The 24,186-nt window shown below is 36.2% G+C and overlaps 2 protein-coding genes across 2 annotated transcripts; both read left to right on the top strand.

Moving 5' to 3' along the window:
* The first annotated feature begins 9,601 nt into the window (after nucleotides 1–9,601).
* On the top strand, nucleotides 9,602–10,679 carry LOC110785457 (probable transcriptional regulator RABBIT EARS). The gene has a single exon (XM_021989898.2). It carries the CDS (start codon nucleotides 9,730–9,732, stop codon nucleotides 10,456–10,458), a length of 729 nt encoding a protein of 242 aa, XP_021845590.2. The 5' UTR covers nucleotides 9,602–9,729; the 3' UTR covers nucleotides 10,459–10,679.
* Nucleotides 10,680–11,032: 353 nt separating this feature from the next.
* On the top strand, nucleotides 11,033–11,386 carry LOC130465615 (uncharacterized). The gene has a single exon (XM_056834449.1). The coding sequence runs from the start codon at nucleotides 11,033–11,035 to the stop codon at nucleotides 11,384–11,386; it is 354 nt and encodes a 117-aa protein (XP_056690427.1).
* The last annotated feature ends 12,800 nt before the right edge of the window (nucleotides 11,387–24,186 follow it).

Genomic DNA, 24,186 nt, shown 5'->3' with positions numbered 1-24,186 from the left:
AGGTTCCTTTCGTTCCAAATTACATATAAACAATATTAAATACTTACATAAATCCTAAACATAAACTCATATGTTGTAGTCTTCATGTTGCACCTTTAGAAGCTTCACTCGAAGACTTCCCAATTTGTTCCTTCTCTGGAACATCGAGGATCCACATAATATATGAGGATCTCGCCTTAGGAGCTCGCCTAAGGATCTCGCCTTGCTTAATGATTATTTCTTCAATGTAGTGTCTGACATGGATCAATTACTTTCTTATATTCCACGTTGCTTAGTTTATCCAACTCAGGATCTCCTTAACTTAGCATTATCCCTCTAAGGATCTCGGAACCTATTATGCAACATAACTTAACCAATTGTCAGGAGTTTGCTTTGTCATCATCAAAACTTTAGGGTCAACAATATTCCCCCTTTTTGGTGATGACAACATAAGCAAACTTTCACTAAATGCAATAATAATCAATTAGCATAAATATAAAGCAATAAATTAAATAAAGTATTTTTATAAAAATTAATCTAAATTTCCTAAATGAAATTAAGGAAAATTGAAATTAATTTTAATAAACGAAAATAAAATTAAGAACGAGAAATAAAATTTTATAAACTTACATCGAGAAGAGAGTAGTGAGACGGACTCAAGTGATCAATTTAAGTTAAGTTTGCATTCATTTCCCCCTGTTGGCATTAACAAAAAGTAGAAATACACAATACTAATATATACCGATTATAGCGCCCTCCGATCAACAGTTGGCAAACTAAGTTAGCCTCAAAGTTAAGTTCCAACGTACTAAATTCGAATATAAAACATAATAATTAACAAGCCAAGTTTTTAGAGATACGATCTTTTAGGAGTTCCACAGAAATAAAGGAAGAGAAATTGTATGTTTCCCAACAGATGGTTACATACAAAAAAAATAAAAAAAATAAAATAAAAAGTTCCAAAAAAATCAAAAGCGTAATGTAACACAAATGGATAGGATCAGGAAAGATGGCTTGGGTATGTAGCAAGTTTAGGTTGTTCCTTTTTCAACTGCATATAGATCCATATCCTTTCTCAATTGCGTCTTTTCATTCTTCCACTTTCTCATCATCATTCTCATTATCATAATATATATCAACAAACAACAGAGAACTGTTCACCTTAGGAACCACCATTTAAACCCTTTCATACTATTTTTTTTTTTTTTTTTTTTTTTTTTAAAATAAAATAAAGCAACGTCTTCCCCTTAATATATACATCATAACCCATTCTTGATGTTCTAGTATTTCAACGAATTCCTCAATTTTTCACACCAAGTTTATAAACTGCAAAGCTTTTCACCAAATATGCATCCTCAACCGAAGAAACACGGTTTGGTGTAAATTCCCCCTGAGAACGAACATCCCCATTCCCCGACCGGTTTGAGGACCCCCCACGACCACCGCTGCCTTTTGGCGGGTCGGTGAGGCACCTCGGCGTTTGGATCGTTGCTGGAGGAGGGGTTGACATTGGAGGGTGGTTTAGGGACGATGGTCGGCGTGGCTAGGTGGGCGTCGGACACAGCCGGGTTTGGGTCATCAGCCGCCACCAGCGAAGGGACGTGGGTCACCGACGCTGGTGGCTCGCGTTTCTTTGAGGGATGGGTCAGTTTCGCTGGCAACGCGACAGTGGGCTCCGCGGCTGGGCTCGATCGGTTGGCCGGGTCGAGTCCGGTCGCTGGGCTGAGTGAGACTTGGCCGGTGGTCATGGCTAGCCGAGTCAGGCCGCCGGTAGTGGTGGTTGGTGTTTTAATTTTGGGGATTTTTGATATTTAGGGTTTGAATTTGGGGGTTTTTGATTTTTAGGGTTTCTTTTGTTTGAATTGGTGAAATTTGAATTTGGTGGTGGAATTGGGTATGAGAGATCCATAGGTGTGATCCATTAGCTTTTAATTTTGGAAAAAATAAAATTTAATGAAAAAAATAAATAAAAATATGGATATATAAAAAGAAATAAAAATAATAAAAATAATTTGTGGAAAAATAAAAGATGGAAGAAAATTGTAACAAAAAGAATATATCCATGATCCTCCTATTTTAGTGGAACTGTTTTAATTACGTATCTCATATTGCTTGACTAATTAAATACATATTTTAATTTTAATTTTTTAGTTGTTCCTTAACAATGGTAAACTTCAGTTATGCTTCACGCACATGTATTTATAATGGTATATAGTAGCTATGCATAAATCTATAAAAGTCATACCTTGTGAGGAACTTTCCTGCTTACTTATCTCAGCTTGATCATCCCGAGGTCCAATCTCATTTTCCCGTGCTTCTTTCTGCTTGTTTACTTTGCATGTTCCTTGCACAAATTTTCATTAGTTGTACCAAACAGTATATTATCAACGTAAAATTGTACAACTAGTGAGTCAGTTCCTTTTGATTTTAAGAATAAATTTTTGTCATATCTGCTTCGTTTAAAATCATTTTTCAGAAGGATTTTAGATAATATTTCGCACCACGATCTTGTAACTTGCTTTAACCCATGGAGAGCTTTGTCAGGCTTATAGATGTGATTTGAAAATTCATGATTTTTATAATGGGGAGGTTGTTCCACACAGACGTCCTTTTTAAAAAATTCATTTATGGAGACACGTTTGACGTCCATGTGGTACAACTTAATTTCTGTAAAGGCTGCAAAAACAATTAAAGTTTTTATAGTTTCTAATCTAACAACAGGAACAAAAGTTTCTTCGAAATTAGTACCTTTCTGTTGATTGTAGCCTTTAACAACTAACCTTGCTCTGTTCCTGACCATTGTTCCACATTTATCAAGCTTGATCCTGTACATCCATTTGAGTTCTATCCCCTTCTGGTTATTTGGCTTGATTATGGAGAGGAACGCATGGAAAGTACAAAAGTTCCTGAGTTCAGATCTTGTCACAATTCCTCTTTCAATGTCGCTGACGATCAGATCCATTGGAGAGGAACTCTGATGTTTCCATGGCTTAGGTTGAGATTGAGCCACATGAATATTCAAACTTTCCTCAGTTACTTCTGTTTCTTGAGTTCCTTGAGATCCTCGAGTTCCTTGTTCCTGTTGAATAATAGGGTGATCCTCAGGAACAGGAACTTCTGGATCATGAACTCTAAGATCTTGTTCCTCTTGAGTAGGAACTCCCTGATTCACTTTGATTTCTTGAACTCCTGATTCAACTGTCTCTTTATGTTGTCTAGCTGGAGAAGTTTCCTCATTGTTATCTGTGAAGTGAATCAAACCATTTTCGAAATCCTTCTGTTCCTGAACTTCATTAGTTTCATCAAGCATAATATGTACATTTTCAACACTTTTAAAAGAGTCTTTAAGAGAGGTGTTCCTGTCAGGCAACTGAAAGAACCTACCATGTACATCAGATTTAACATTATCGAGGTAGGTTGTGTGTTCTTTGCTAAGTTCCATTGCCTTGTCACTTTGAGCCTTTATTACGATAAGCTTTTTAAAAATGTCTAGAGTTTCTATCAATAATTCCACTAATTTATTTACAGACAGAGATTGAAGAGTTGAGGAACTTACTTCACTTGATGGATCTTGTGTTGATTCATCGATCTTTGCCATAAGACAAAGGTTTGCTGTTTCTTCTGGTTGATCCTCATCTTCTTCCGAGTCAGTGGCTTCTTCCCAAGCTTCGATCATTGCCTTCTTGAAGTTGGGCTTGGCAAAGGTGGATTTGTTGAATCTTTCCTTATATTGATCCTTTCCCTTGCCTTTCCCTTTTTCATTTTCCCACTGAGGGCAGTCTTTGATTTGATGGTCAGAATCACCGCACTTGAAACATCCTTGGTCAGACTTGGAACCGCTTGGTTTTCTCATTGAGTTCCTTCCTCTTAGATTTCCAGGTTTAGAGTTCCTGTAAAATCTTTTCATTCTTCTGACCAACGTAGCAACCTCATCTTCATCAGGTTCTGAGTCCTCCTGTTCCTCAGCCTTGAGAGCAAGGCCTTGGTTCTCAGGAACAGCTGCTCCTAGATGTAATTCATGAGTCATCAAGGATCCCGCCAATTGTTCAATGTTGAATTTGGTGAAGTCCTTTGTTTCAAACAATGCAGTGACCTTGGTTCTCCATCTATCATCCTGTGGCATGCTCCTTAGGATCTTCCTAACCTGTTCATCAGAGGGAATAATTCTTCCAAGAGAAACTAGCTCATTAGTAATGTTAGTGAAACGAATAAACATTTCCTGGATTGTTTCTCTTGGTTGCATTTCAAAACGTTCATACTTAGACATTAATAAATCAATTTTAGAACGTTTGACCTCATTAGTTCCCTCGTGAGTTATTTGAAGGAGATCCCAGATTTGCTTTGCGCTCTTGCACCCCATAACTCTGTTATGTTCGTGAGGTCCAAGGCCGCAATGCAAGATTTTCACAGCCATTGCATTGATTTCTAATTTCTCAAAATCTTCCTTAGTAAATTCAGACATGGGTTTAGGAACTACCTCATTTTGAGCATTGGTCATTGTTACCTTGAAATCACCGACTTCTATGACTCGCCAGACTTGATAGTTCTCTGCCTTGATATAGATCTCCATCCTGTTCTTCCAGTAGGTGTAGAATTTCCCGTTGAACATTGGAGGTCTTTGAGTGGAATAACCTTCCTCGAGTTTCTCGTAAGCGTTCATACTTTCCAGGAACTTTTTCTCAACAGGGTTTCTTGTATTTTTGTGAGATCCTGCTCTGATACCAACTGATAGTTCAGTAGGAACACTTGACAAGAGGGGGGGTGAATTGTTTCTTGGGAACTTGAGTAAGTTTCTTGCGGAATTTAAACAATAAAGAAACTGAGAATAATGAGCGAAGAAAGATATAAAATGGAGGAACCTTCTTGACCCTAATCAAGAAGAACCTCACTACTCTTTTGTATTAATGCAATAACTCTATTACAAATACACTCTTTAACTCGAGTTCCTCTCGAACACGAGTTCCCCACAGCAATCCCCTTCGATTACTGTGCTACTCTTTCTCTCTCTGACTTAACTCTAAGTCGCTCCTTTTCTCTTTGACTTAACTCTAAGTCGCTGTTTCTCTCTTTGACTAAACTCTTAGTCGCTCTTTCTCTCTTTGACTTAACTCTAAGTCACTCAAGGATCACTCAATCCTTAAACCCAAAATACAATATGATAGATAGATTCTAGTACGTAATAAAGCTTATAGTAATAAGGAACTCAAGGAACACTCTATTTTGCCAACTGATTCTTTTAAAACGTTTAAGCTCTTTAAGATAGATTTTGTAGAAATCAGTTGTGTTTTGAAAAGCCAAAACAATTCTCCTTTTATAGGAGAGTTTTACTTAGGGTTGGGTACCCATGTTCTCCTCAACTACCCACTAACAGTTACTGCTCAGTAACATGGGCATAGTTGGAGAGAAACAAGGGAGACCAAATCAAAACACTAAATGTACGTTAAACAGAAATACGTGGGGAGAGTTTCAAGGAACATGGAAAATCTTTTACTTGAGAAACAAGGATAATAAATCAGAATCCTATGTTTCATTTATTAATTAAATTCATTTTATTTATTAAAAAGATTTTCCAAGTTAAAACTCTTTTATAATTACAGTTAACATATTTCATTTAAAACGTACCAAAATACTTAGGTTCCTTTCGTTCCAAATTACATATAAACAATATTAAATACTTACATAAATCCTAAACATAAACTCATATGTTGTAGTCTTCATGTTGCACCTTTAGAAGCTTCACTCGAAGACTTCCCAATTTGTTCCTTCTCTGGAACATCGAGGATCCACATAATATATGAGGATCTCGCCTTAGGAGCTCGCCTAAGGATCTCGCCTTGCTTAATGATTATTTCTTCAATGTAGTGTCTGACATGGATCAATTACTTGCTTATATTCCACGTTGCTTAGTTTATCCAACTCAGGATCTCCTTAACTTAGCATTATCCCTCTAAGGATCTCGGAACCTATTATGCAACATAACTTAACCAATTGTCAGGAGTTTGCTTTGTCATCATCAAAACTTTAGGGTCAACAGGTGCGCAATTGGTTACGAATTGGGCTTGCTTCCCAAAAGCCCACTTGGCTAACACAATACAAGTTAGCTCTCACCCAATAGGCTATACGCCTCATATAAGCGGCACAAGATCCATTTGTAGTAAAGCCCTGGTTTCACGTACTACACAAACACTATAAATATGGCGCCCTAGAACACATATCAAGGTATTTTCATTTATTGCATTCACACTTACAATTCTCTAGAGAACTCTTTCTAGATCCGAACCAAGTGCTTACTTAGACATCGGAGGAGATTTTCTCAGAAACACCCCCGAGGCTAGTAATCTTACTCGTGTGCAGGTGTTCTTGGACTTATCACATCAAGAGCAAGATAGATCTTCCACACCAACGAAATGACCTTCATCCGATCCGAAGCTCATTATTTCATACACGAAACAAATATGATTTCACATTATTTGCATTAACAAAACAACATCACATATAGAAATAGTACTTCAACGTAATCATTTGCAAATACTATGTCGTTGCTTTTATGTAAGTTTATAACTTACACCGATATGGTGATATACATATATCCTTTTAGAACGATTATATTTCTTAATCTATCCAAACCAGGGTACAATGTGAATGAAACCTTTGACAATTTTTTACCTGCACGTTAGCTAGTCTCTTAATCTCTTACACAAGCTTGCTTAATAAAGAAAGACTTAATAAACAATCGAATACATGTAAAAAAAATGTAGAGAGTTTTGTTTTCTTGCAGAAGAGTCACAACGGTGTAGACACCTACTTTTGTCCCCATTCCCGAAAGGGAAAGGTTCGATGATGAAAGCATAAATCTCCACTTGACAACGCATCTCCTATAAAATAAACGAATCTCGATTCCCCATTTCATTTCACCCGAAACCTGCTATTTATGGAAACCTGCTAAAAATAGTAACTACCGTAAAAGGTAGCTTCTAAAAGTGGCAAATCATAAAGGATAGAAACCTGTCAGAATTAGGTGTTGCATTCCAACATAAATCCTAAATGAGATAGAAAACTGCGAGAATCCTATTCCTAATATGATTCGGAAATAAGAGTTACGTATTAATTAAAATCCTAACGAGCCTAGAGTTCGTAACGGCCCAGACGCATTCCGTCATAAAATTGATACGCGCTAAAAGACTCGATTAAATCTCAAACTCTATGGATTTCAGGAATCCGAATCTGACTAAAGAAAACAGCGCAGACCCTATTTTCAACGCCTGGCTCTGGGCGCCGAAATCTTCGGCGCCCAGGCTTGGGCGCTGAAAATACTTGGGTACGTGTTTTTTCCTAATTCTTTGTGGATTAGAACTCTGCAATTCTATCTTTCCACGAACTCTTCCCTATAAATAGACCCCTAAATTCGACGTGAAAAGAACACACACAACACACAATTATATGCTGAGTATTGACTCCAACCCTTAGCCTAAGCCTCACGCTGCGAAACTGTTCACGCGTTCTGTTGCAATCGATCCATAAATCGAACAGAACGTATCCTGTCCCATAATTTGAGATTCGTTAAATAAAAAGGAGAAATAGCAAAGTCAAAGTAGTTAGTTTTCTGAGAACCGTGACGCACCTCTCAAGGGTGCGTCGTAATGTGTCCCTTTTCGATGATTTAATTGCGTTCCTCGCCCTTTTTATGAACTGTTAAACTAACTAAATCTGATTGTTCTATCACGCCTAACAAATATAATATTTTTGGGAAATTGGATTATCATGCTAGGTCCCTTAATGCTATTTAAATCAGATAATCGCGATCGATCTAGTATTATATGTTGCATGTTGCTAAAATCAACTCAGATTAGTTTAATAGTTAACGCATGTCCCTTCAATTATTTATGCTGAGCTAGTAAGGATATCCTGCCTCTGGAGTTATCGACGAGCGAAGTACTCCTCTCGGTAGTTACAGTCCCCCGAACCCTCAATCTCTACCTTGCGGGTGTATGTTGAGAGATCTCCACACCAGGGATCACAAGGGAACCTACGGTCGTCGTGGTCAAACATAATTGCACTCCCTTTATGTCACGATAACCGGGTTTTGTCAGTTTTTCTCATTGTCGTTAAAAATTGAATGGCGACTCCTATATTACTAGTCAATTGGGTGTAAACTCACAGGAAATCCAATTACACTTGATTGAATAAAAAGAATCGTCACACCCACGAGGGACGAGGTCACGCATTAGCCTCGTGCTTTTTCGACCCCCTCACAAACGGCCTACAAGAACAATACAAATTATAAGACTTCGTTGATGTGTACCATCTTTATTTTGTGCTTAAAAATGATGGATGAAGGAGAAACTCAGGAGTCACGGATGAGAGTCTCTATCACGGGACAAAAATTGCTCAATAACGGGAATTATAATAATTCTCCATGCAATAATAATCAACCTAATTGATTCAAACATTCATTCAAATGTGGATCTTAGACGTATCTCTAATTTGTGCGAGGAAGACCATTAAATTGTTAATACGCTCACTAGCCTACTAATCAAACTACTAATTTAAGATTTTAACAATAATTTTGATTGATTGATAGTAAGTTTTACGACTATTTTCGTAGTTGCTCAAAATGTATGGCATCAATACACGCCTTTTAAATTTGACATACAGGTATACAACACTTCTCCTATCAAGTTACAAAAAACCGGACAATTTTTGTATCACGTAGAAGAATAACATTTAAAAAGTATTCTTGATACGAAATACAAAAGGTTTTGCACGTACAAGACCGGGATAACTTTTATCCATCTTTTTTCTAATTTTTAATATGTCATGACTAACTTTTATATTATTGAAAAAAGGTGATGAATAAACATTTTAAAGGATTAAAGATTATAATCATTTACATTATTAGTGATTTTGAAGGAATAAATTTTATTAAACAATTAAATAAGAATTTGTGTACGAATTATAACATTTGTAAGGGAAAGGTATTTGTTTGCCGGAGCGATTAAGACTAAACCTTATTTAATTTTCAACCAATGAGCAAGAGTAACAAGTTTCTAATTTTGGTAAATTACCTAAATTTCCTAATGAATGACCATATAAATCAGCATGAATGTAATTGTCCATAATATACATGATACATACACGTAAATATAACAAGATTTCACCTTATAGTACCCTCATTTGGACTACCATGCTACAAACCGTAAAGTGTAAACATAGACTTTTTTACATTTGTCGAATTCAAATATAGATCCAACCAAGATGCACAGAGAGACATAATGTACACAAAGATGCAAATCAAAAGTGTCAATCAATTATTCAATTCAATATTCAGAACTAAAAATGTACGTGTTTTCAATTCATTCTTTTTCAATTAAGCTATTTTTAACCATGGGGATAATCTGAAGGTTCCATCAAAGGTATGACAGTTGCATGAAATCCTTCTTATATGGGACCATCTAATAATACTTACTAAAAATAGCAACTTGCACACATTTCAAGGCCCCCTCAAACAGTATAACAGAGTAACTTCTTTATCTTCCATAATTAAGCACCCTCACAAAAAGTCAGTCCATTGACATTTTTTCCATCTCTCTCTCTCTTTTTTTTTTTTAATAAATTCTCATGTTACTTTCATGCCATAAATATCCAATTAAAACACACTATTAAAGATATTCATATCTTTTATATAAACTAGCTAGCTAATAAGTTTATGTGTTACAAGAAACCATATTATAAAATAAAAACAACAAATATATGAAGAGATTGAAGCAAAAACCATGTTCTTCATGGGAAGATTATGAAGAAGAGGCAGCCTTTGCTAACGACACGATCCGTGGGGCGCAAAGAGGATCATTAATGTGGCCTCAAAGATCATATTCATGTAGTTTCTGCAAAAGAGAGTTTAGATCAGCTCAAGCTCTTGGAGGACACATGAATGTTCATAGAAGAGATAGAGCTTTACTCAAACAAGTTGTCACCCATCATCATGATCATGATCAAAATCGACACGATTATGATAATCATGATCATAATCATGATGATCAAGTGATCAGTCAGCCTTCGAAATCAATGCTTCCTCTAAACCCGTCTCAGGTTTGTGTATCTAAGACTAGTGTAGCACATCTTTCTTTATCTAGGGTTTCTTCAAATTCTGTTAAACGTGGGTTTAAGAAAGTAATTAGTAGTACTAATGATGTCGTTCAAGCTAAAATGTCCATGGGGTTGGATTTAGCTATGGGGAAGTGCCAAAAAGAGGAGGATTATTATTATCAAGAAGAGTGTTTAAAGAATAATAAGAGGTTTAAGAAAAATAATTGTGAGTATAATGTTGCTTTGATTCCATTCTTTGAAGAGATTAGGTGTTCTAATGTTAAGGATAATAGCGATTTACAATTACCGAAGATTTCAAGTCTTAAAGCTAGTAAATCTATGGAGGAGTTGGACTTGGAGCTAAGACTGGGCGGTCCGCTTCAAAAGGTCTAAGCTAGTAGCTAGCTAACAACCATATACGTTGAAGTCGTACTAATTAGTTTGTGATACGTACCCTAGTTATTTATTCAAATCGGATTGGTTAATTATATAGGGAGTACGTATTTTGATTTGATTACTTATTTTAATTTACATTATTCATATCGGGTTGTATGAGCAAATTCAGTACAATTTGCTAGCTTTAATTTGATTGTATTAAGGTTCTTGATCGAGTATGTAGTGTTTAACATGATCTTCAAAGAGCAAGTGAAGGGCTAAATTTATTAATTAATGATATTTTTAATTTATTCTATATATTAAGTAATTCTCATACATTGATATTGATTTGAAGCAAGAAAGTGACATACAATGACAATGTCACTTCAATGTACATGCGTGAAGCTTGCAATGAAAGCTCAATTTTCAAACTCCCAAATCAAATCAAATGCAATATTCGTACATGTCACGCCTACGTGTATATTACACACTCTTGTATAAACGTACAAGCTAATAGTACACTCAACTTGAATACAGTAAGTATAGATGATGAACCGCCAAATCTTTTAACCTGGGTAACTCGCAAGTCTACATGGCTGAAGCCCTAGCCCTTCATAAGGGCATCCAAGAGGCTATCAAACTGAATATTAAAGATATCTACATCGAAGGTGACAACCTACTTGTGATCAACTCGCTAAAAGGAATCTGGACCCCCCCGTGGAAGCTTCAAAACATTATTCAAGATAGCAGGACTCTTCTTCAGCATTTTCACTCTACCCATATCAAACATATCTTCCGTGAAGCAAATAGAGCAGCAGATTGGATAGCTAATGTAGGACATCTTATTGTTGAACCACTGTGTATTCCCCCGAACTCTAGCCCTAATTTAGATAATATTGTTCAAAGTGACAGCTTAGGTTTCACCCTTGTGCGAAGGGGAACCTAGGTTTTTTTTCTTACCTTTTATAAAAAAAAAAAAAGAAAAAAAGTATAGATGATGAACACTTACTACACACTTAGTATCTTCCAAAATAAGGTTGATTTTCAATTAGCTCATGCATATATAGTATATTTTAACTTGAATAAACGCGAGTAATGTCACGATTAATTTCTTCTGTAGACTTCAATTTAGCAAATCGATGAAAAAACCATCACAAAAAAATACACAAGGAACAAAAGAAGTTGTCAATTAAGAAAAAAGGAGCAGAGTTATTTGTCGTGGTCGAAAAGAATATAACTTATGTATTTGGTTAATCATAATTATTAAGGGGCCTTAATGCCTTATAATAATTAATAATACGATTGGCATTTTTTACGGGGTCTTTGTCTCTGATTTCTTTGACTTGCCGCGTGTAAATTGTCGTTGATCATCTCTGTCAATATCATATCTATACTTAGGGCAAGCTAAGATCAAACGAGTTTCGGTCGAATGATTTTATTTATTTAGATACTTGTATATGTTTACAAGATAAATCACGTACGTAGTACTTATTATTTACAATATGTGATTAGTTAGCCCCTAATAATCCTAGTTGTAGTCTTGTAGACACGTGGATATGCCCTATAATTCCACGCGGAAGTTGGTAACATTGATTCCATATTTTCCGAGTATAATTGTTAGCTACTTTACACTATGACCTACTCCCTCCATTCCTTTTTTATCTTCCTGTTTCTATAAATGTCGTTCCTGTTTCTAATTGATTTTTTATTACCATATATTCTCTCTCCTTCATTTCTTTATTACTTTTCTTCATTTATTTATTATTTTCTCTTACACCCAATCATTACTCTTACACCCAATCATTACAAGATTCCATTTTTTTTATTTTTCACCCCAAACACCAAATAGGAAGATCATTTAGGAATGGAGGGAGTACTACATACACACTAGCTTAAATAAAAGAATTTGAGAAAAAACTATGGCGTACTCCCTCCGTTTCCCAAGACAATTGCCTCATATTATATTTTTCACTTTTATTAAGAAAGCAGACAAAATAAAAATAAATGAGTTAATAGTCTTGTCTTTTCGCTAATTTAAATAAATAGAATGTGAAGAAGACCTATAAAAGACCACATGGTACAAATAATACGGGGTAAATTCAAAAGAACGAACAAAAAAAACGTGGTAACTTTTTAGGAACAAAGAAAGTACAACGTATACACTAGCTTTCATCAATTTGGCATACAATAAGACTTAGGACATACATTAGGAGGTTTACATAAACGTATATGACCTATACTTTTTTTTTGTTTTGTTTTGTGGGTGCAAGATTATATATACTCTATGCACAATATTAATTCTTCATCCCAATTCAAGAAAAATGTATGATCAGATCGTAGCACAATAGCTACAAAAACTTATATGTATAAAACCAATTTCTTTACCAAATAGTAAGACATTGTTATGAAATAGTTATGTCTACTATTATTAGTTGTACTTTCTTATCAAATAGTTATCTTTTACTATTAATATCAGCGGTGTTACGCATATAGTGGTGTTTAATAAACCGGTACTGACTAACAATTACTCGTATGCAACTTGCACAAATAGTAACAATAATACGAATGCGTTTATTCTACTATAATTAGCATGGACGTTAAGATCACGTATTTTAGTACTCCGTACTGCAGTCTTGGTGAGATGACAAAAGTGCTCGAATTCTCGACACAAGGTCAATTTAGTAGAGTAATTCATTGACGGTGGAATTGACAAATGAGAATGATATCATATTAGCAGAGTTATCTTTAGAAACGAAAGTCGAAATAAATTAAAAGAAGAAGATAAGACAGTGGGAAAAACATGAAAAATAAAACCTAGTACCAGTAAGAATTCATGCAACCGTCCCACAAAGATGCAGTTAGTTAAATGACAAAGATGGTTCAAAGGTTAATGCACCAAACAACAACTACAAGTATCCCATTCCCTCAAAGGCATATTCATGTTACATCGCTTTTGCTCAGCTCATAAATATACATATACCTCTTTTATTTTATTTACTGCATTTAAACTCACAAATAAAGAATTGTCTCACATATATCAAAACTCTATTTACCACAAATAGGTATGAGGTGAATTTCTTGATTTTCTTGGTGAATTTGTGACAGAAACCAGAGCATAAAACAGAGTATATTTCTCTTTTAATTTTATATTTTTGGTGTGATGCAAAACAGCTAATTAAAAATAATAAATAAGGTCTGCTCTGACTTTTTAATTTTTACTGTACGTACGAGTATTTCGTTAAAGGTGAGACAGGGGTTAGCACATGGGGGTTTATTAAGATGGATGAAATGCAAAGTTTTAAGGGATTTATTGTGGAATTCAGACATGGATTACTTTTCAAGTAAATGTAAATATAGATGTTTACTATTATTGGGTTGCTTTGATAATCGCCATTGCTATTTTCTATCATGTTTTTCTTTGCAATTTTGCATTCTGGTTCAAGATTCAAGATTCAAGATTCAAGATTTTGTAATCGTCTTGGTTTGTGTTCATACCTTAAAACATTAGTTTATGATGTATTGGATCATTTGGATAACTGGATGGGTCATGTTATCATTCCTTTTGGTCATGAGTGACTAGAGTGTGGCAATGTTTTGTACTCCGTATTCACTTATAGACATGATGTATCGTGCATAAGTGAATTGCATATAAATATTAGGGGTGGACACAAGTCAAACCGAGCTAAACTATAACAACATTAGGGGTAGACACGAGCCTAACCAGTCAAACTCTAACATGGTTCGGCATGGTTTGGTAAAATTTAACTGAGTTCGAACTCGAGCTTGCACTCACCTCGAGCTTAAGAATTCTTATGTGATAAAAAAAAAATTCGAGTTCGAGCAGACCTTAATCCGAGCTTTTTTTATCCTTCACTTGATAAAATGATAAAACATATTCCCATAATTATTACAATAATATATTTTCTCCGTCCCTTAATACTCGCAACGGTTTGACAGGTGCGGAGTTTAAGACACTTGAATTGACTTATTAATTTAATGGGTGGTAGTTTGTAGTGGGGTATTTTTTTTTTAATATAGTTAGTGGGAAATATGTAAGGGGTTAGTGGGGGTGTGAATTTTTAAATGATGTTTTGTATGGAGTGGTCGGGTTAGTAGGTAAGTATGAAAAATAATGTAATATTGGTAAACAAAAAATCCATTTATAGAAGCGGTGCAAGTTTTAAGGAACGGCCTGAAAAGGAAAGCGATGCGAGTATTAAGGGACGGAGGGAGTATCTAATTTATTTGTGTCTAGTACACAACCCTCATGTTAACAGGCATGAAGTGGACTAACGTGTAGAATCATGTTGAGAAGGAACAAAGTAGTAATTAATTAAAGTCAAGTATTTTTTTTATCACAAGTCCTAAATGATTCTAAAAGTGTTGTTTGGTTATTTAATTATTGAATGTTTTATTAGATTGTGTCTTGAGTCGAACTTTGAATAAAACATTAATAAATGTAAAGTGAAATCGAATAAGCTTCAAAACTCTTGGAATGTATGCCACATGTTGAGTATGAACAATGGGAGGAGTACTTGGTCGCAGGGTTGTTGCTTCTAACGGTGATACAAGACGTTGTATTATTATTTTATGTGTAGGGAATTCAGGTCATAGAGGTGACATAGGTTATTATTATATTTTGAGTGTTTGGAGAGCTCCCAACATTGGTCTGGCTGGACCTAAGAAGAAAGAGACCCCGGTGCTTATTGTAATTAAATTATAAAGTCATGAGTCGTGTCATGAGTCGAGTCTTATATTTATGATTGAATGTTCATAAGGTGGATTTTGCATGTGAATTCATTATTGTATTTTGGAGTGAAGCATGTTTAGTTATAGGCTTGGTTTAGCTTGTGGTACTCAGCTTTTGTTGATTACGTGCTTTCATGTCTTGTGGTCATGGCCTTTGCCATAATGACCTTATGATGATCCATCAAATGCATTTGCATTGTTGGGGAGTAGCATTTTCTAAGTAGGACTCGTAGAAGGTGACTTGCAAGTAAGGTTATCATTCAGGATGGGATGGTTGGGAGAGTTTAATATTGCTTGCATAGTTTTGAGCTTTGTTTTAATTAAAGTCTAGACTATATATTGGAGTAGTTAGTGGAATTGTTTGTTTTAAATTGGATGTTGGTTTGGACCTTAATGGTTCCAATTTGTATTAAAGGTCATTAACTATTTATTTATGTTTTGAAAGTTTGTTATTTTCGCTGCATAATTATGATAGTAGCCTTAACCCATTATTACGGTGGCGGTAATATTCTGATAATTCCTTTATTTAAGTGCGAAAATAGTTTTATAAAAATAATGAATTGTTAGGCCGGGTGTTACACAAGTGGCATCTTTTCAACTAAAACAACTGCTAATTGCTTAGTGCAAGGTCTTTCTTTGGAAACAGATAATAGAGTTCCTTTCAACTGAATTTTGAAACTAAATGTAACCCCGAAAAATTAAAAAAAAATCTTTGGAAAATTTAATTTGTAGCGATATATGTTATCCCCTCAAAATAAAGACTTTTTGGAAGTCATGTTTCGGTTCCTCTTGAATGCCAATTTTGTTCCTACCATATGGAAACTAGTGAGCATTTGTTCCTCTCTTGCCCATTTGGAGAGGATCTTCTCAGCCATCTCAACCATTCACATGGTTGGTATCTCACTTCACTTGATCCCCATTTCTCCTTGCTGATAACTTAATTCACATCAAGGACTCCTTATGGTGGGATTCCATAGCAAAACTAACTTCGGTTTGGTGGTATATTTGGTATACTAGAAATGTGATAGTGTTTAAAAATGAAACAACGTCAGGCACAGAGATTAGTTGTTTAATCATTAACTATATAAAGATGTGGTCCAACATTGAAGATCAAGCATATCCTTCCTCTCTTTCTAAGAAAAGTGTGTTTCGGGCAAAAAAGAAAGTGTCGTGGAATCGACCTCCTTCTGGTTACTTCAAATTAAATTTTGATGGCGTCAAAAGAGGAACTTCCTCCACAACTTTGGGGTTTGTTATTCGCAACGATGAAGGGCGGTGTTAGTGGCGGGAGCCAAAGCTTTTTACCCGAAAGACTCCATCCTATTTGCTGAAGCTTTGACACCACGAGAAGAAATCAAATGTGCGGTGGCGATGGGGTGCAAAAATCTTATTATTGAAGAAGATAACTTGATGGTGATCAACCTAATGAACCGGATTTGGAAGGTCCCATGGGAGATTAAGGGCTATAGCTAGTTGAGGATGTCAGTCGGTATTTATCGAATTTGGATTCTTTTTTGGTCATTCACTGTTATCGGGAAGCCAATCAAGCGACGCATTTCTTGGCGGCAAAAGAAAGCTCTTGTCCTACTATGTCGTTATGGTTTCCGTCTTTTGATCATTCCCTCTCCCTTGTCATCTGAAAAGATGAGTTAGGTTTTCTCTATCAAAGGGATTAACCTGGTTTTTTTTCCTTATCCAAAAAATAAAAAATAAATCGTACCATTTTTTCAGCGTAAATGTAGGGGTCGTTTGATTCACATAGGAATTAAATTCTCATTGGAATTGAAGTTTATTTTCATGAGAAGTTACATCCCTTGTAAAATTATTAAAATTGCTTAAACTTGTTTGGTTGACACAAGTATTCACTCTTCCTAGAAATTGACATGGGGACTGTAACTTACAAAAGGAGGGTGGGTAAGCCACTTCTTATGTCTATAGGAAAGTCAAAATTCTCATAGAAGTTTCACTTTCCACATCTATATTCTATATATTATACTAAAAGAGAGGAAATCAATGTGGTGATGACAAATGTCACTCATTGATTGGCCTCTCTTTTAGATATAAAAAAATCAAAAAATAAAATACTTGATTGTAAATTATTTTGTTACCTTTTTACCCAATAAAATATTTGATTCTATTTTCCTAAAAAAAATGTCATTCTATACATGAGGAATACTTTATAAAATCTGTTTTTATATTTTGGTAACAAATATAACAATATATGATTATATTTTTATGAAAAACATTAATCCATTATACGGATTACGTAGTAGGATATTTACAAAAAATAATTAATGTAATCTACCGATTTGTACTTACATAATTAGAATGCAAATAAATTTGAAAATCAACGAAGTATGAATATAGTATAAAAAAGGTTACTATAATATTGTATAATATTTTTACAACTAAATTCGATAATTATAAGTAATATTTTATTACTTTAAAAAAGAAAGTACGGAGTATGTAACTTCCTTAAACACGAGAAAAACTTGCGTAACCTAATCTATCTACTACTCTACTATGTATCTCCTCAATTTTTTAGATACAACTCTTTTATTTTTACACTAACTATTATATTCGCACATCTCTGTAATTTTAATGTTATTTGATGACTATTAATATAGATGATGAACATAGTCATGTACTCCGTATCATTTTGTTGGATTTGTCTAAATACTTACATAATACAAATTTAATACCCATATCATTTCATTTACTGCAAGTACAATCTCTTTAATAAACAATAATCTACTTCCAAACATTTAATATGGCAATAAATGTGATAATAAACTTCGTATGTTTTTTACTTAAACCTTCTAATTACTTTGGTAATAAATCAATTACACTATGAAATACTTATTTACTTATGAAAATAATTTTTTTAATTATTTTTAATACTACAAAAATAACATGTTGAAATATGTTGTACATACTTCAAGATCATTGACTAAAAGTTATACTGAGAATTTACTTCAATATCGCATTATTTACAATGTGACAATAATCTGTTTAAAATAAGAATAAAAACATTTTAACAAGGTTGTCTAAAATATCTTTTTATTTAAAATATTTAACATCTCTTAGCATGTATTAAAATATTTAACTTAAATTTACTAATGACTAATTGTATGTATATATTGTCAATTTTTATTTAAAATATGTGTCTTATATTGACTGAGGATATGTATAACAAATATTTATCTTTGCTTTAATATTCAAAGTAGTATTTATCAAGGTTTTGTAAAACATGCTTATTGAAAGAAGAAATTGTGTAACAACTTTGTATCTTTTCTTTCTCGAATTTAAAATTTCTACTATGCCTTTTATTTAACAGTTCCTTAATCTTTTAAATGAAAAGTAATTTAAAGATTTTGTAGTTTCATTTTGGATTATTAGTTTATTTATCTTTGATCATTTCATGGGTAATATATTTGCCTTTATTTTACATTGTAATCTAATGAAAGATCTTTGCGTGTAATTTTGGATAACGAAAATCGATGTGGAGCTATGTCTCTCTCTAATTCTCTCTCCTATACTTTTTCTATATAAAAAAAATCTCACTATATCCCATCAAACCTATGTTTCTATTATACTATATAATATAAGCTTACGATAACTTATCGCATAAAAATTCATGAATAGACTATTGCAACAATTAAATCCGGACGGAGAGAGTACATATTATAATATTTTTTTTATTTACTCAATTATTCTAATAAGATACTGGAATTGTAGAAGATTCTGTAGTAGAATTTTAAAATTCAAAACTCTCTTACCAAAAAAAAAATTGAGTCATGGGGTGGGTTTGAGGCGAGTGTGGATAAACGGGTGGGTGATAGATTGGAGATGAGTTTTACTTTTAACCCGTTAGAAGGAGATTGGGAGGGGTGAGTACTTTTCTCATCGTGGGTGACGGGAATAAGGATAAGAATTTTAGACGAGTACGACTGTGGAGACTCTGACCAGCTTCAAAGTTATTACTAGCTGAATAAATAAAATAGTGGAGTAGTTGTTAAGTGCTCGGATAATGATATAAATATGACTATCAAAGTAAGGGTGGATGAGAATAACATTATGATTGACACATGGGACCATCAAAGTAAAGGGTGGATGAAAATAACATTATGATTGACACATGTGATGAATAGAGATGAAAATAACTTTGTTTATGATTCTTTATTTGTCTCTATTTTTATAATAAACAAGATACCGAATGGGAAAATAGCAAAAAATTTCATCATTGATTTTAATTAGGAGAACATTTATAAGGTATATGTGTCCAAAGTATAGTGTAATCAGACAACCAAATTGAGATTTGAGTTTTAAAATTCAAAACTCTCTTACAAAAAGTAATGTTGGGTCCATCCGTCTAGGGCTAGGTTTGACACATGTGATGAGTGGGGATGAAAATAATTTGTTTTATGTACCTTTATTTGTTTTCTTTTTTTAATAAGTAAGATACTGAATGTGCAATAAAAAAATGTATCCATCATTAGTTTTAATTAGGAGAATGTTCATAAGCTGTACGTGTCCAAATTATAATGTAATCAGACAACCATATTGTCAAATACTCTAGAATAGAGTTTTAAAATAAACTCTCCTACCGAAAAATAATGTCGGGTGCTCTAGGGCTAGGTTTGACACGTGTGATGAATAGGGAGGGAAATAATTTTGTCTATGTACCCTTATTTGTTTCATTTTTTTCAATAAATAAGAAACCGAATAGGGAATAACATATTTATCCATCATTAACTTTAATTAATTAGGAAAATATCTATAAGTTATATGTGTCCAAAGTATAATGTAACCAGACAACCAAATTCTCTAATACTCTTAGAGTTTTAAAATTCAAAACTCTCTTATCAAAAAATAATGTTGGGTTAAGCCGTCTAGGACTTGGTTTGAGGCGGGTGTAGATACACGGACGGGGATGAAGCGGAGTTAATTTTATTTTTTTCCTACGAGGCGGGAATGAGGACGGGGATGAGTATGACACCTATCGTGGTGACGGACATGTGAATGAGAATTTTATATTGTGTTGGGGAACCAGCACCACCCCGCTTCGAAGATATCTCTAGCTGAATAAAGTATATGGTGGGGTAGGTGTTAAATGATCGAATAATGTTAAGATATGTTAAGATATTAGATATTATTCTGTGAATATTCTGTAGAGTCCTAACTATGGTAAGTTACCTAATGTGTACCTAGGGTTTAGGTAACTGAGTTGTACTATATATACGTGTGTTATTAATGAGAATGATACGAGATTACACAATATTTGACATGGTATCATGAGCCTAGGTTAAAAACCCTAGATTTTTTTTTCCGCAAGAAATTTGAGAGAGTGTAGCCGAGTATTGAGAACAGCGACTTTCTTCGCTTGTTGAGTATTGAGATCAGGAGTTAACAATTCCTTAAGTATCACCATGAGTTCCGATGAGGAGGCACCACCAAAGGTCATCGCCGCCGCCGTCGACCTAGACTACTATCTCGGGTCAGGCGACGGCCCCGGTATTGTTATCACCCCTGTGAAACTAAGAGGAGCATCGAACTACGATGAATGGGCCAAAGCCGTTCGTCGCTCGATGATTTCAAAATTCAAATTTGGATTTCTTGACGGTTCTGTGAAGGAACCCATTATGGACGAGACGAAGATGAAACATTGGATTGCGGTCAATTCGATGGTGGTGTCTTGGATCACAAACACCATTGACGAGAGTTTGCGTTCGAATCTGGAGGACTTTGATATTGCTCACGAGTTGTGGAGTCATTTGAGGACGCGGTACTGCGTCGTGTCGGGCACCAGGGTCTGCCATATTAAGATGGCTCTGAGTGGTTGCAAGCAGGGCACGTCTGAGGGCGTCATGGAGTACTATGGCCGCTTGTCGAAGGTATGGAAGGAGTACGTACAGTATGCACGAGTTCCCAGGTGTGTATGTGCGGGTTGTACGTGTAATATAGCGAAGCAGGTGGGGGACATTCACGATGAAGATCGTCTGCACTATTTCCTAATTGGCCTGGATGATCACTATGAAGCCATTCGTGCACAACTGTTAGCACGATCGCCGTTGCCAGGACTCGACGAGGCGTACCAGACGGTTATGAATACCGAGACCATGCGCGCCAAGGCTGCGAGAGGTCCGGAGAGTGTCATGGCGTTCAAGGTCGAGACTAAGGCTCGGTCGAGGTCGGGAGATGTCAGTGGCAGATTTTGTGGTCATTGCAATCGTGAGGGTCATGAGGAAGAAACTTGTTATCAGCTGATTGGATTTCCTGAATGGTGGGATGAGAAGAAACGAGGTGGACGAGGGCCTGGTCGAGGAGGCAGGACGTCGATTAGAGGAGGCAGAGTAGCTCGTGGGGCAGCGTCGTCGACCAGTGGTGTCGCTCGTGCCAATGCCGTGAGCAATGCCACAGGAGGGGCGACAACCACTGTGACGAGTGGAGACGGATCGCAGGGTGCAGTGACGACAACCAATCATGAGCTTGTTGGGGTGACGAAGGAGCAAGTCCAGCAAATAGTTGACATCTTGTCACGACCTCCAAACAAGTTGCAAGGTAATCTTGATTTACGATGGATTGTTGACAGTGGGGCATCACGTCATGTGACGGGTGATATTTCAATCCTGAGAAATATCAAGACATCAAGAAATCAACAGGTTGTGTTGCCGGACGGTCAACCTGCAAATTCAAACCAATATGGTTCGGTGGTCTTGGAGGATGGTTTCGTGCTTGATAATGTTCTATTTGTGCCTAAATTGAACTGCAATTTAATTTCTGTAACTCAATTAAGTGACGAATTACATTGTGCTGCTCAATTTACTAACAAAATGTGTGTTCTTCAGGACCGCTCGACGAGGATGGTGATTGGCGTAGGTGATCGACAGGAAGGACTATATTTTTTCCGTGGGGCTCCAAAGGTTCGTGTGCTAGCAGTGGAGTGTGTGGTCGACTTGTGGCATCAACGGATGGGGCATCCGTCGGAAAAAGTGTTGCAGTTACTTCCTCAAGTGAGTCATAAGATTAGGAAGAATAAAACAATTTGTGATGTATGTCCGCGGGCGAGACAATGTAGGGAGAGTTTTCCAGTTAGTGTTAGTCGTGCTAGTCGCACATTTGAATTGGTTCATCTTGATTTATGGGGACCCTACAAGACTCCCTCGTCTTGTGGGGCAAAGTATTTTTTTACCATTGTTGACGATTATTCTAGAGGTGTGTGGATTTATTTACTGAGTAATAAAATGGAAGTTGCATCGACATTTCTTAATTTTGTTGCCATGATTAAGTGTCAGTTTAATAGATCCCTTCGAGTAGTACGCAGTGATAATGGTACTGAATTCAATTGCTTACAAAATTATTTTCGTCAACATGAGATTCTGTTTGAGTCGTCGTGTGTTGGGACGCCTCAACAAAATGGGAGAGTCGAGAGAAAACACCAACATATTTTGAATGTTGGGAGGGCGTTACGTTTTCAAGGAAATCTTCCAATAAAATTTTGGGGGGAATGTATTTTGGCCGCCTGTTACTTGATAAACCGTACACCTACCCCGATCCTTGACAATAAAACACCTTATGAGATGTTGTTTGGTAAACCACCATCGTATGTGCCTATCCGCGTGTTTGGGTGTCTGTGTTATGCATATAATCTCCGGTGTAAAGGGGATAAGTTTGAGTCTCGGAGTCGCCGATGTGTGTTTTTGGGTTATCCGTTTGGCAGGAAGGGATGGCAACTTTATGATCTAGAGACACATGAGTTCTTCGTCTCACGGGATGTCAAGTTTCATGAAGGGACGTTTCCTTTTGTAGATGAATCGGATGTGTTGCCACTGGTGCATGATGGTCATGGGGGGCTTGACCATTGGAGTTTGGATGAGAGTGGGACTACGGGTCTTGAGACCGTGTCGTCGCGTGCAGGTGATACTGCTGGGGTGTCGCCGCCTACAGGTGATACTGAGGGAGTATTGTCGCATCCGGGAGCTGATGAGGGGGTGTCATTGACCAGTGGCGACGACAGGGGAGTGTCGTCGCCTGGGAGGGAGGAACAACAACATGAAACTCCTAGTCGAGTGGATTCAGACGTCGTCTCCTCACAGACAGGTGTAGAGGAGACGACGAATAGTGACGAGAGTGAGACAAGGCAGTGTGTGGAGGATACGGAGTTAGGAAGGGGGAAGCGTGCGAAGTTTCCGTCGACAAAGCTGAAAGACTGTGTGATACATACAATACGGGAAAAATATAGTACTTCCGACAAAACACCTACGGCGTCATCACTCTCAGGTACTCCTTATCCTATCACATATTTTGTTAATTATGAGCGTTTTTCGTCAAAGCACAGGCATTATATAGCAGCATTGCAAGAAGGGAAAGTTCCTAAGATTTTTAAACAAGCGATGCAGCATGAGGGGTGGCGTCAGGCAATGGCTGCTGAAATCGACGCGTTGGAGGAACAGGGGACATGGACGTTGGAAAATTTACCGGAAGGGAAGAAAGCACTGGGGAGTAAATGGGTGTATACTGAGAAGCGTGATGAGGATGGGAATTTGTTGAGACTGAAGGCTCGATTGGTATGTTTAGGGAATCATCAGGAGGAAGGGTTGGATTATAATGAGACATTTGCTCCCGTCGCGAAGATGGCGACAATTCGAACTTTCCTAGCTGTCGCAGCTGTCAAACAGTGGGACGTGCATCAGATGGACGTCCACAATGCGTTCTTGCACGGTGACTTGGAGGAAGAGATCTATATGAAGATTCCTCCTGGATTCCAGAAGAATCACTTTGACAAAGTGTGTCGAATGAGAAAGTCGTTGTATGGGTTGAAACAAGCACCTAGATGTTGGTTCCAGAAGTTGTCGACGGCATTGACGCACTATGGATTTCGACAGTCGCTGTCCGATTATTCTCTCTTTACTCTGTCTAAAGGTACGTTGCAGCTGAGTGTGCTCATTTATGTGGACGACATGATTGTCGCAGGCAATAACAAGTTTGCGCTTGAGA

Source organism: Spinacia oleracea, chromosome 1 (assembly GCF_020520425.1).
Source record: "Spinacia oleracea cultivar Varoflay chromosome 1, BTI_SOV_V1, whole genome shotgun sequence".
Classification (NCBI taxonomy): Eukaryota; Viridiplantae; Streptophyta; class Magnoliopsida; order Caryophyllales; family Amaranthaceae; genus Spinacia; species Spinacia oleracea.
This window is presented reverse-complemented; position numbering and strand designations above follow the sequence as displayed.

What these genes read in the sequence shown, in the direction of transcription:
- LOC130465615 (XM_056834449.1), top strand. Translation starts at nt 11,033, where the DNA reads ATGGCTGAAGCCCTAGCCCTTCATAAGGGCATCCAAGAGGCTATCAAA.
- LOC110785457 (XM_021989898.2), top strand. Translation starts at nt 9,730, where the DNA reads ATGAAGAGATTGAAGCAAAAACCATGTTCTTCATGGGAAGATTATGAA.